This window comes from Gallinula chloropus (assembly GCF_964237585.1).
Source record: "Gallinula chloropus genome assembly, chromosome: 1".
NCBI lineage: Eukaryota > Metazoa > Chordata > Aves > Gruiformes > Rallidae > Gallinula > Gallinula chloropus.
The window spans coordinates 204807318-204821581 of record NC_140085.1 but is presented as its reverse complement, the minus strand read 5'-3'; the positions used below and the strand labels follow the sequence as shown (position 1 = coordinate 204821581).

The 14264-nt window shown below is 37.5% G+C and overlaps 1 protein-coding gene across 2 annotated transcripts in view; it reads right to left on the bottom strand.

The window, feature by feature from the left end:
- Positions 1-14264, bottom strand: part of GRIA4 (glutamate ionotropic receptor AMPA type subunit 4) — a gene marked incomplete at both ends in the record, with an annotated part of 229645 nt that overhangs the window by 45413 nt on the left and 169968 nt on the right. For both annotated transcript variants that reach the window (XM_084274676.1, XM_084274675.1), the window contains 3 exons: positions 764-962; positions 2310-2680; positions 9781-9987. In XM_084274676.1, the coding sequence (XP_084130802.1) occupies positions 764-962; positions 2310-2680; positions 9781-9987 (777 nt within the window). The remainder of the gene's footprint in view (positions 1-763; positions 963-2309; positions 2681-9780; positions 9988-14264) is intronic.

Sequence of the window (14264 nt, the reverse complement as noted above, 5' to 3'; positions counted from 1 at the left end):
TTACTGGCTCACAGCATTTATTCAGAGCCATGTTCAAACACTAAACTCACAAGCATTCAGACAGCTAGGCTTAACTTTCATCTGCTAGAGACATGAAATAAAGCAGGAGGGACTGTTTATTATGTACTCCTTGTGATGTCCAGGCTCCCTGTTTTCCAGCTGGCAAACAATAAGGATTACATACCAACCACACTAACACAGGAAAGCAAATGAAAATGAAGTAATCAATACAGACAGCACAGACATATGAATGGCTATTTGGGCTATTTCCTAATGCTCCAACCACATCCCCCCCGGAGATATATTTTCTTTTTATTATTCATCTGAAAGTCAGCAAATTAAAAAATGCATTTCCTGCCCACCACCCAAAACCCTAAAGCAAAATGCACACAGCCAAATCCATAAGTAGAAACAAAACCTGCAAGACTCCACGTTATCGTCATAGGCTTTCAATGCCACACATCATTTCAGTACTGTAGCTTCAGATGAATCAATAGTGCAATGCTGCTTTTAATTACCATTGGTTTCAGCATTCCCAGGGGCACCTCTTTTGCCCAACGTGACAGGATCAATACGCTTTCCACAAATAAAAGTGACTGAAAACTCCAGCAAATGGTGTTGTGGGGGGTAAAATGCAGCTGAAATATTGCAGGAGTTACAAACTACATCACATATAATGGCAAAGTAACATTATCTGACCCCTCCAAGAATCTTAAAAGATCAGTCAGTAGGGAGAGCTGCTCTAACGGACATGCCAACTTACTCTGAAGAACTCTTTGGTTGACCCTGAGTCCAGTGTCCCATAAGCAATTTCGGTTTGTTTGGCAAGGTCTTCTGCACTTTCTATGGGCGAGACCATTCGCTCAACAGTCAAGAAAGCAGCGAGGTTAGCAGTGTAGGATGAAATAATGATGAGCGTGAAGAACCACCAGACACCTCCAACAATGCGACCTGAGAGGGATCTAAACATGAATAAGATAATGCACATTTTCCTGTCTCTTACACCAAGCGAAGAGATAAAGAGAAAAGGCACCATTATTGCTGTATATGTGTCATTAAATAGCAGACAATGGGAGGGAGATAATTTGAATTTTAAATACTAATAAATGAAATATTGTTATGAAATATAATAAATTAAATAAAATAATAAATGAAATATTTTTTCTCTTGAATCTTAATACCTAAAGTACAGACTCTATTAATACGTATCATGCACATACAGAATTTTGAATTCTCCTGAACAGTAATTCAAGTGGTATTATTTCAGGACATGCCTAACATAGCAAAACTTTTGTCAAAAATTCTGAAAAGGTAATCTCTTTTTGGAGACAAAAGTAAAGCATGATAGTTGCAAATCAGTAGCTTTCTCTGTTTCCTCTTTAGAAGACCATGGATTATGTTTGCTTTAGGATTTAAATGTTCCTGTCAGCCAAATTTATCAAACACTCTACAAGCCGCTGTAATCATTTGATGTTCATTTAAAAAAAAAATAAATTAAGAAACAAGCATTTCATGGTAACAGGGATATTTATGTTAAGTAAAAGCATAATTTTCATTTCAATGCCTGTAATTGATGAGCAGGCTGAGGAGTAATGTTACATCCAGTCTTAACCTGTAGCAGTTTTATTGCTACCTTGAATAACAGCAGAGTTAGGCCAATGTTGAACACTCTCAAAATCTTACTCTTAATGGCTAAAGTGAAGCAATTCAAGTTTGAATGACTGGGTCATTATGTTTAATTAAGAAGTTATAGTTACTGCACACTAAAGTTCCAGAACATCTAAAATGGTTGAGAAATTCAGGACTGGGATCATATAATGCACCGGAGGCACTCACTCAGTAAGACAGAGCTTAGCCATACAGCCTGGCTGCTCACAAACAGATGGTCAAATATTCCCTCTCTCATACACAGCGATATTCTGGAAGCAGCGCTGTAGAACTTGATAGGGAACAGAGACGGGACATTCATTCACGCAAGGCAAACAGTCAGTATGACAGTGTTCATTTCACAACTGTAAAACAATGGAACTAATTCAGCAGCAGTACAGTTCCTCTGTAGTCAACTTGGTGGAATTGCCTCTCTGTTCTCCTGCTGTTTCTTAGACTGTTTGTGGTTTATGAACATTGACATACTTAAAATAATAGTGATGACTGAAATTCAAAGCAGATTCTCTGTTGCCCTTATCATAGCTATTAAAAAGGCTTCCTAAAGAATGAACTTCAAAACACTGCCAGGAAAATAAATGAAGGAAGATTTTATGCTTTGGTGTTGAAGATAAAATGCAAATGTAAAAAGATTTGACACAAACCTTGGGGAAATATCACATCCTTGTTGCATAAAGGCACCCAGGGAAAACCAGAGGCTGTTGAATATGCCAAACTCATTGGGAGGCTGGTCACTGGGTCCTTCTTTCCCATCCTCTGGTTCTTCTGTGTGCCACTCATATGGGCTAAACCTGCTAACTAGGAACAGGACCACACTGACACCAATGTAGGCAAAGACTATGCACATCCAGATCTCATACGCCAAAGGGTCCAAGAAGGAAAACACTCCTGGTTTAGATTTCTGGGGCTTTTTGATCATAATGGATATCCCCAAACTCATAAAAGGCTTAGAAAAATCAATGACCTCTTCTCGTACCAAAGTGATGGTCAGAGGCGCAACAGCAATCTCTGCTTTCTATAAAGAAAAAAAAGAAATATAGATGTATAGATTAATTAGAGTTGGCTTGAACACTCAGCTAAGAAGCTAATTCCAAAGGTATGTCAACATCAGAACAGTGTGGCTAAAATGTTCTTTCTACCATCTTTCTGTTCCTTTCCATCAGTCTATATTTACTCAATATGTTTTTAGTAAAACATACATAAAGCAGTGTTTTTCTTTTAGAGAATTATAAAAATACTTAATTTTTCTGCTAAGAAGGCAGCACTTTAACATTATAAAGGTGGGCAGCAGTGTAGGTAGATCATTTTAGGTATCAATTTAAAGGAATTCAAAGAACAAAACCTGACAATGACCCTATTGTCACTGAACCCAGAGAATTATTTTTTTTTAATAAGATCTCAGAAACAGTCATTTATTAGTATATTTTCATAATAAGCAATCATTCTTCAAGGGAAGTCAGCTCATAGAGGAAGTCTGAAATAGCATGAAGCTGCAAAGGTGTTTAACTATTGTCGTGAAACCACAAAACTGCACAGAGTTGTCTCGGAGGATAGTTCAATAGGAATGAATCAGATTGTAAACAGTGCAAAAAAGGTAAGTTTACAGAAAACAACTAAGAAAAATCATGCAGTAAAAAGATAAGAAATGTGCTGAGTTCATTCTCATTAGACAGAGGAATAATTTTTAATATGTTTCTCTAATATGTTCTTAGAATGATGATGCCAGACTTGAATGAATCATTATTGATGATGACAGTGATTATGGCTGCTAATGATAATGTCTGCATTAACTACAAGGTATTTCAGCTGTGCTATTGGTCATTTCTATCATTAGGCACTCAACATTATGTTAATTACATTACATTACTCCTTGACTTGCATTGCACACCAAAGCTGTCAATACAGCAATACTTAAAGTGGGAATTGTAAGCAGAGCTGGGAATAAAGATGGGAGGGGAACAGATGCAGAAGTTGCTGAAACCTTTCTCCCGTTCATCATCATAATTCTGTATCTAGGTGGATTCACAGAGCAGAGATTGTGCTCTGTGAACAGCATGGACTTCTAAACATTTTATGGGCTAAGGAGGGTTGAGTATATTTTGAGAACACTTGGTGTTGGCTGCAAATAAGGTAGACAGACTATCCTAGTTTCAGCTGACATAATTTTTCTTTCTAGTAGTTGTTATAGAGCTGTGTTCTGGATTTAGTATGAGAATAATATTGATAACACATTGATGTTTTAGCTGTTGCTGGGTAGTTGTAGTGTTTCCAAGTCAAGGACTTTTCAGCTTCTCATGCCCTGCTGGGTGCACAAGAAGCTGTGAGAGCACAGCCACAACAGCTGACCCAGGCTGGCCAAAGGGATATTCCCTGCCAGAGAACATCATGCTCTGCATAGCCAGCCAGGAGGCAGATTTGCTTCCTGGAAACAGGCTGGGTGTTGGATTGTTTTATTTTCCTTTTGCATGTGGTGAATAAGTGTATTTGTGCATCCCTTGTATTAGTATTGATGTTATCATTCTCTTCTTTTGTTACCCTATTAAACTGTCTTAATCTCAACCCATGAGTTTGTTTTTTCTCCACTCTCCCCACCATCCCTTTTTGTGGTGAGGAGCAAGCAAGTGGCTGCCCAGCTGCCAGATGGGGAAAAACCATGACGTAGACTCAGAACCTGCCTTCTGCAGTGGCATTACTTAGCTTCAGGCCTCAATATATGAGATAATCTGCCAGTTTTTACACCACCCCAGGCCCAGTCATCTTCATAGGAAAGACTGAAAGCTTTTGATAAATCTCATGATAGAAATGGTGTAGTTTTATTTTCTAAATATTTAGTTGGCCCAGATTCACCTCGTGGGGCAGCATCTTCAGGTATAGTAAATAGTCCATAGTTTAGGAAAGCATTTAAGCACATTTGTGTTTTAGGATGTTCTTAGGGACATAGATGCTCAGTAAAATATACAAGGATATATTTAAATCCAATCACTTTCAATGAGATTAAAACATGCTGAAAATTAAGGATGTGCTTAGACAGTTTAATCCAAGTGTTACGTAAATAGTTTATGTGATACAGAAGAATAGAAGTCAAAATGTAGCCTTTTTTATCACTTCACAACTTTGAAACTGATAAATACATTTTAAGTAATATGCTTTCATTATTTTACTCATGAAGTTATACAGAGTTGCATATATTTTATGGGATTTATTGTAAAACTAATTTCATGTAGCTAAAATTTTAACCTATTTTAGTAGTTGTAAAATTTTGAATAATTCAAAAGAACTGACTCATTTCATTGAAGTGGCTCAAAACCGCATATTTGTGATAAAATTTCTATATATTAATCATCAGATTATATCTGTCATTCTGAAATAGTTGTGATGCAAAATCTTACGATCCTAATTTTGTGTAAAGTTACTATAGTTTAATCAACAGAAATAAAACAATAATTTTGTAAGCATATTACCTATGATGCTAATGTCTTGGGTAAATGTTATTATCATATTGCTAATACTCTGAATTTTAATGCAAATTTTATAATGTAAGGCATTTTAAAAAAATCGGTTTCCTGAGGTCTTGTGATAATGTATTTCTGACTGACACAGATATTTTTTGAGGACAGGCATTACCAGAAGAAAAATAATGTGTCTAAAATATATTTTTAAATATCCTAAAAATTGTAAAGTAAATCTGGTTTCTGTAGACTAAGGATTTTAGGATGATTTGGGCTACTGGCATCGCTGTGTATTCTTGTACTCCATCTCACTCATAAATTCCTTTTTTTATAAAAGGATGGCTTGCTCCCTCAGAATCGATTTCTTTTATATTCCTAAATTTCAACTACTGTGAATGCCAAGTGTAAAGTTCTTGAAACAAAATAACCAAAATGCTCAGGGTAACTGATCTATTATTGCTAATCTTCTCTGTATTTGTCGCATGGTGATATTTTCATTAATACAGTGTAAATTATAGGCCTGGCCATTGGTCTTTAACAGTGTATAACACTTCATTTTTTGTGTCTTCACACTGCTACTGGGATTAAAACAAGGTTCCTTGAGGGCTTTTATTTTTTACAGTGTGAGGTAGAAAAGTGAAAGCATCATTTTAGTGTGAACTGTGGAGATTTCAAAGACCTAGTTTGTACACTGCATACTGTATGTGAAACAATAGCTAAGATTAATCTTAAGAAATTTAAATACTTTCAGAGTACATGCTGAATTAGAACTACATCTGAGCTAGCTGCCTCGTTAACTAAGAGTTAATGAGGAGAAATAGGAACTTATCCCATTTCATTGCAATAGCGATCTAATGTCAGCTTCTTCATAATGTAGATAAACCTGTTTCATGCCAATGAATATAGAGGGACAGGACACAGCTAGGTCACAATTCGATGCCAAATAATTGGGAAAAGCGCTGCCTCCCCACTGTGATCACATTATTTATTATTTTTGCAATGTGTGACACATTAAGACCTACATAAATTCTTCACTGTTGAAAGCTAAATAATGATGATAGTTGTGCATTATAATCATCAGCATTTGTGCTTTGCCCAGTTAATGTACACCATATAATTATGGATTTAAACGATTAACACCATAACAACAGTGCGAACAATTCATGATTTTGTTGCCAGTGAAATCTGTTTTGACAAAGGCTAATGATACTTTGCACTAGAAGCAACTGCATCTGTAACAGCATTTCAATCAAGGCTTCACCACTACCAAGTCCAGATGGATTCTGGACCCTTTCAATATTAGACAATGGAGCAATATTAAGTCTGATAGTAAGGGACTTTTACACTTCCAGAATATATTATTATAACCTTGTGAATAAAAGCTATCATTGGTGCAAGTTGTATGAAGGTGGTAAAACTATCTGAGAAAAATCATGCAGGAAGCGATTTCAACTTCAGAAGCTCATAGCTTCTCAGGTTTTAAACAAAATGAGCTGTGACCTTTTGTGTTAAGCAGTCAAAGAATTCCATTCTGTGTCAGGAGAATGAATATTTAATTAGAGCTGACTGCTAGTGCATTTGGAAGCACCTGCTACATACGCTTAATGGTATTTCATCCCCAACCAGTGTTCCTTCTGTGAGGATGATAGCATGGGCTATAGAGCCCCAAATGAACTACTGCAGCAGGCATTTGCGTAGGTCAAGGACAAATGACCAAGATTTCCTGGTAGTTTTTAATAGATTGTTAAAAAAATAAACAGGAAAATAAACACACAGCACCCTCCCTCACAAAGTTCTGTACAGTCGTAGCACAACTGTATGGCACTGCACTGTGCCCGCTGATTGCCCTGGGACACGATGGAAAAATCAACTACTAGGTGACAACTGAGCTGCTCTGTGCTGTGCCTGAAGGTGTCCAGCAGTGCACATGGGTCTCCAAGGAAGACGGGATAAAATTGGCATGTGTTTGCCAATGGATGGGGTTAAGTGGCATTGGGACATGGTGCAAAGAGCAGGAGAGGGTGGGAGACTTTCTTGTAGCACAGAAAAGGGTCAAGCTCACTGGCTAGGACAAAACCGTCTGCTAATCCTTTAATATGGTTGGGAATTAGAAGCTGTAAAATGTTTCCCAAACAGACTGTCTCGTTAACTTGCTAATTCAGTTGCAAATTCTGTCCCAATCCTGGCTGCATTCAAAAAACCCTGCTTGAAGCACAGCCAACTACTCAGAGTACTTGTGTTTATGATTTGGGGATCTACCAGAGGAGATGAACGTCCCCTTACAGCATAGCTTTGCAGGAAACTCTCTGGCTGACTGATATTTCTGCTTTCTCTATAGGAATAGGCCAGAGAACCAGATGTTCTGTAAATCATCTGGCAAGGACTCAAAGAAGTTGCAGGGAGGATGCTCTTCATGGATTTCCTATGGAGATCTTCTAAGCAGCAAACTTGTAAGTTAAAAGGAAGAAAGAATTCCTTCAAAGCTGTGCCTGTAAAGTACATTAAACATGCTTGGCGTAGCTCTTGGCCTTAAGGCCAAATGGCACAGGACAGTCTGTGTTGCCACCATGAAAGTTATTTAACCTCTAAACCAGAATGGCTATGCTCAAGCTGCTTATAGGGAATGGTTTCTCCCCCACAGTAGTGCCCATCTGGGCTACAAAACTGTTTTGTAGAGCAATTATTGGCCAAAAATATAGCAGGAACTATTGCTACTATTTAACAATTAGGCAAGCAAGTTCCAGTGCTCAGGGACATTCCCTGGTACTGGGATAGAGAGAGCAGGAGGGAGCCTTCGGACAGTACAGCAAATATACAGCCAGCCTTCTGTTAGTTTTTTCAATAAAAAAGCTGCTCCAAAAGCTTTGCTGTAGGTTATTGCCAGAGCTCAATTCCAGAATCATGATCAGACTGCAGCCTTCCTAAATGGATAATTGTTCAGGACCTATTAAAACTGTCCATCAAACATTTAAAGAGCCTTCACCTCATTCTTTTCCATTCTTTTCCATTCTAAAAAAATGAAGGGTCGACCACATACTCTGGGATGCCCCTTGATGCAGGTGATCTGCAATAGGTTTATTACGCCTGCGAGTTTCGTGGCTTTTTGCTATGTTAAACAGCTGCAGGTCACATTCCTGTACTGGCACAAACCTCTGTGTGGGCTTCCTAACAGCAGTTTGTATTTCCATCTAGCACTTGGGCAGTTTGGGTTTGATGATGTAAATTTTTTAAGGTAAATAAAAAGAAAAAAAAACCCAACAACTGAAAACTGAGTAATTTCATAAAATAAACTGTAATTTCAAGTTTCTATACTTCATCTAACTAGAAGATAAACCACTGAAACTCTGCTGTTAAAACAATATCTGGGCAAAGGAATTTTCTCACAGTACACAATTCTCAGATGTTTAAAAAATCCCTACTGTTGTAAAACAGTGTAGCCATTGACATCCATGTGATGGCTACTGTGATTAAATGCCAGACAAGGAGTCACCTCCATTTTGATAAAATAAGTCTAAAATAACCTTGACTTTTTAAATCCCAAGACTTGAGCTGCTTCCAAGCCACTAAAGTGGGTAACACATTCTTGGTGATCATTCAGCTTTTCTATCCCTTAAAGTCTCAAGTGAGGTTGGTTCCTCACAGTATACAAGGTTTTGTCAGGCTGGTATAACCTTCCCACTCCCATTTCATGTTGAAGAGTAGTTTGAGCTGATGTTAATGGAGAGGACTTTGACAACATTTATCACCTATACTTAACTGACAGAAGAGAATAGAAACAGAGCTGCTAGAAAAACCACCAGGCTTTTCCCACACATGGGTCTTGTTGTCATAGAAATTGTGAAAACTGCAACTGTGGAGTTTTTTATAGAGATATTGAGGCATGTTATGATTTCATTGGTGAAAATGTTCTCATCTGAATAGTTTTAGGATTTTTTTTTTTAATTCCTTCACTGAAATGAAGTTTCTCTAAGAATTCTGATCTGTTGCAACATCAGCAAGCACAGCTCTGAATTTTGCTACTTTTGGTAACACCAGACACGGTAAATATTTCTTTGGGTTTGTTGGAACTTTTTTCATTAAATATTAAACTTTATGTGTCAAACAAATTGCTATGCTATTCTGAAGCATCCTTCTCCAGATATAACATAATGCTCTTAGTTGCTGAACTTACCAGGCTTGGTCTTAAATTTTATTATTTATGTTCATCTTACAAGTCTGTTTTAATTCTGTACTACCTAACTGTGCACTTGCCTGCAGTGGTTTGTTAAATGTTTAATATATGATGGTGGATTCTCCATTTCTCAAACTAGATGAATGGTCCTATCTTTTTTAAAAACTCTGCCCACTATTCTATGAAAATGAGTGATATTCTTTCCAACTAAGTTTTGTAATGTATCAGAAATAGATGGTTTCTAGCTCTAGCTCTAATGAGTTTTTAAGGGATGTACAAACTGTGGATGTTCCAATGTTCTAAGGTACTAGTTGCATCAGAACTTTCATGAAACTGTTTACTTTTCTCTTGAAAAGAAATGAAAACACAGAGATCCGAAACAGAATTCTGTTTCTTTTCTGTGACCTCAAAGTTAAAGAAAATGCACATATACTTCCTATTTTATAATTAATATTATGATAAATTAAATCCTGCTTCAAAAATTTGTATGCTTACCCCATAAACAAGTTCTCCCACCATCCCATTCCAGATTTTTGTCTCTGGATCCCTTGCTCCATACTTTCCATCAGGAACAATGGCAATTTTGTACTTGATACCAATATGTTTTGCAATTTCTGACGCCAGATCTACACAGTATCCTTCAAACTTGTCATTCCCTTCAAACGTATCATGGTTTTTCTTGAACATAACATATGGGGCTTCCTATAATGAAAGAAGTAGAACTGTGAAGGAGAAGTATACAGAAAATACTCCAAAAAGTAACATTTCATCTACTGACTGAAAAATGCACATTTTATCCAAAAAAGTTTATGGATTAGCACTATGAACAGAAATCCTCCTGGAAAGGTTTGCTATTTACATTGTAATTTGGCTTATACATTTCATAATATGAATCAACCTTTCAAATTATAAACACAAAAGCTGTTCAAGTAAGCACAGAAATTTTACTTTATTTTAAATGAAAGACCTCAGTGCTGTATTTGCTAAATTTAAAGTGTGAATAGAGGTTAGATACAATGCATATGACTGTGGGACAATGCAAGGTATGACTTCAGTAAGTACGCAGATCCGTGGGGTTACAGTCTATGTAATTTCAGATGCACAGCCTGAATTACTAGCTTTCTTGGGGTTCAGAATGCATAGCTACTACTAGGGTACATACATTTTAGTATGAACACAGAGATATGTTCCCAAGGAAACACTTATCTTCCCCTTCAAATAACTGGTGGAGATTCTGCCAGACTTTTAGAATGAATCTAAGCAACATGTGAACAAGAATGGTATTAAACTAACAATGACTTTCTGTGCTACATGTAAAAGAAGAACCTAAATATTTTGGGTTCGTGAGTGCCATTGAAAACAAGTAAACATGTCTGAAAAAGTGGATCATATTTTCTCTTAATGCCTATGTCTCTGACATACTAGACAGTCACAGTAGTGAATGCTATGTGATTGGGAATACAACGTCACGGTTTTCCTTTCATGCCCTGTGTGGACTCAGGCCTTAGTGATCATTATGTAAAACTATACTTTCTAGTGGTAGTTAAAATTACTTCACATAATTCATATTTACAGCCAGTTCTGCATAAAATACTTGTCACTAATGTCACCCCGTGTTTGGAATTACATCACAAAATACTGGGATCTTAAACTTTCTTTGTGTTGGCCCTGGTGAATGTTGTTTTTTTGACACCAACCTTGGCAGTACTGTGCCCTGTTCACATCTTCCTACATAAATAAGTACAAATACAAAAATAAAGCTAAATGTGTAGTTTGAGAATGTCTACTTCATTGAAAACACATCAACATTAGCTACAAGCATCAGCAACATTGTAAGCACTGTTAGATATTTAATGCTGGAGGATACATGTTATTACATGAGCAATAGGTGGACCAAACTGGAATAAAACAATTTCAACATTTTTCAGCATGTCAGGTAAATTTTCCCTTTTGGAGACCTATTAGCAGGATGTGGATACACCCAAGAGAAGAACTTAATAGGCAAGTCAGAACAATATCTTTAATTTAATGTTATAAGGTGAAAAGGCAGAGAAATAGAAAAGGGAGAGGTTATACATGTAAAGCACTATTCCCTTTACTTATGCAAGATTACTCCCTGTGGCAATGCAGCCTAGGACCCAGCTCTGGATGGCAGAATGGCGCTTTGTGCAAAGTGAGTGGGGAAAGTTGTGTAGTTTGCTTACTTCAATGTGAGAGAAAGGTCCCACATTATATTCAGCAGAGTTTGGAATGGGGAAGTGCTTGTGTTTCTTTACAGTCAGGTTCCTAAGCATTGCAGGAAAGTTTCACTCTCAGGTGTATTCCCAGAACACCCCTCCTGCCATCATTTCCTTCTTATTCTCTGCTACAGAGAATGACTCTTTGGGCCACAATCCCTCAGCAGTAATTCAGTGTTGGAGACCACTGACACATTATGTCCATTACTTCAGCGGAGGAACCACAGAGCAGAGAAGTGTCCACAATGATCACTTCCAAAGTCCAGCTCTGTTGACTAACTAGGTCACTGACATATATGTAAGTATAAATGCCCAGAGAAATTTCAGGGTGTCAACAGAAGACTGTTGCATGTCTGGAGCACATAGCTATGACCACTGCATGGCTAATGATCGCCAAGGACTTCTAAAACTGGGGCAATAATGAAACAAGCTGTTACCATCCTGATACATGTGGTCTGGGCATGGAGAAGATCTCTGAGCTACAGCACTATGCACCGTCATCACTGCATTGACACAGTGCAATGCCTCTGCCCAAGGCAGAACTTGTATCTTCCAAAGAAAGCTGCTGAGTATTACCATCAGCCTGCACCAATTTTTTGTTTTCCTACCCACAGTTAAATCTGCTTCCTCTTAGCCACATGTCTTCCAATGAGAGGGAGGGAGAAATGCAGGGAGAAGGGGGTCCATCCCTCTCTTTGAAGTAGATCTTGACTTTGGGAAATATTTTGGGCAGATGAAAAAAACGTTCCTTTTTGTTCCCATGAGAGGAAAAGCTAAAATCTGAGTTTTTCGCTATATGTTATTTCACAAAAATGGTTAAAAACAAACAGAGGCAAAAAATACTATGTCTCTTGTTGGTGATTTAGCCAATTGATAGCTAGAAATACAATCAAGTCTTGTCCACTATCTGGCATTTGTGGAGTTTCCTTAACAACTTCAGCTCCTTTGCTTGCTGCATCTCAAAAGTGACTTTGTTTTTCAAAGACCAGCATTAATGACTCTTCTGATTCAGCTTTTCTTATAAATCCTAAGTCAAAAAGCATAAAATTAAAGTCACACTCAGAAATAATAATTCTGGAGAGGGACACAAACAAGACAGAGGAGAGCAGGTTAGCCTCCTCTTTCTTCCAAAACCCACACACTGTCCTTTAGTCTGCACCTCATCACTGACAGGACTGCTACAAAAAACGTTTCCACCGTCTGCACAGCAAAGCGAGAGATGCCTTACTTTTTTCTGTTAAAGACTAAATAATCTTCAGTCCTTCTCCCCATGGGTTCTGTGAGGGAATGCCATGGGATCCAATACCACCCTTGGTAGGTGTAAGCAGTGGCAATCCCATTCAGTGGAGGGACCACCAAATGAGGACTCAGAAGACCTGGGTTCCAGCAGAGATCTGTTGGGTGACTTGGAGGAATCACACTGGTATCTCTCCCCATTCACTTCTCTTTCTACGCACTCTGATCTTTCTGATTTAGAGCAAAATACATCAAGGAACATCTCTTATAATGCAATTCTTTTACAGAGTAAGGTAGTACCTCTTGCTGTGACTGCTTTAAAAGAAGCAGCTATTGAGTGAGATATGCCAGTGTGAAACAATGCAATTACAAATAATGGGAACATCTACTACCTTTTTCTTACTATGTTGTCCTTTCCCTCCTACCTGTTTTAGACAGAATAAATAGCATTCTATTCAATTGTTGTGCCTACTTCAACTGCCAAGTAACAAGAGATGTGTTTTCAACTTAGAATTTGATTGGGTGATGTGAATGGGACTGAATGTGGCTTTCTGATAAAGACTGTTTGCAAAAAACCTCAAACAGTAGCACTAGTTTACTTTCTGCCCATTTCAAGCTTCAGGGGTGTTTCAAACTAATAAGTTGTGCGGATGTTATTGTAATAACATCAGGGCACTGAAAGGCAAGTTTAACTTGTTTGCTAACAAGCAATTTACAGACAAATTTACAAGGTCACACTGCAAAATTATGAAATTTCTGAATTGATCAATAGCAGGTACCCAGCCCTATCATGACGCTCTTTTCTATCTGTGGCACTGAAAAAGGGTTTTTTTCTGTATAATCTATTACAACAGCATTTTCTAGACTACTAGTAAAGCTAGTGGAACCATGCTAGTCTAAAGATGTAAGAGATGCAAGGTATCTATGGAGAGGTAATATCTTCTTTTAGATCAGCTGCAATAGCTGAAAACAGTAGGCAAAATTTTTCACTGTTTCCAGTTATAGAATCCTGTCTAATAAAAACGCTACTTCTCCCCACAACCTTCATATTTAATACCGTTTTGAACTATAAACTCTTAACCTACTGATGTAGAACACAGGTTTGACTTACTGATGAATGAGGTTTAACATCGCAATATCTGCAAGATTTCAGTTGCTTAATAGTATTTTATGGGGTAGTGAATCAAGGAAAAGTCCACATTGAAATGATCAATGACTAGCACGAACAGATATTTGAAATGGTGCAAGCTTTACTTATATAATTCACAAATTTATAACAATACTTAACATTTGTAAATACAAGTTGATGTCTGCAACAATTACCTTTATAGATGTAAACAAATCATTCCACAACATTGCCACAAATTCATGTGTACAGTAAAATGCTCACAACTGGTGATTCATACTGTTGGGAAGCTGAAGAAAGCAACTAACCCAAGTACCAAACAGATCTATAATTGGTTTTCCTATTCTAGAGTTCATTTCTAAATCTCTAAACATTGTAAA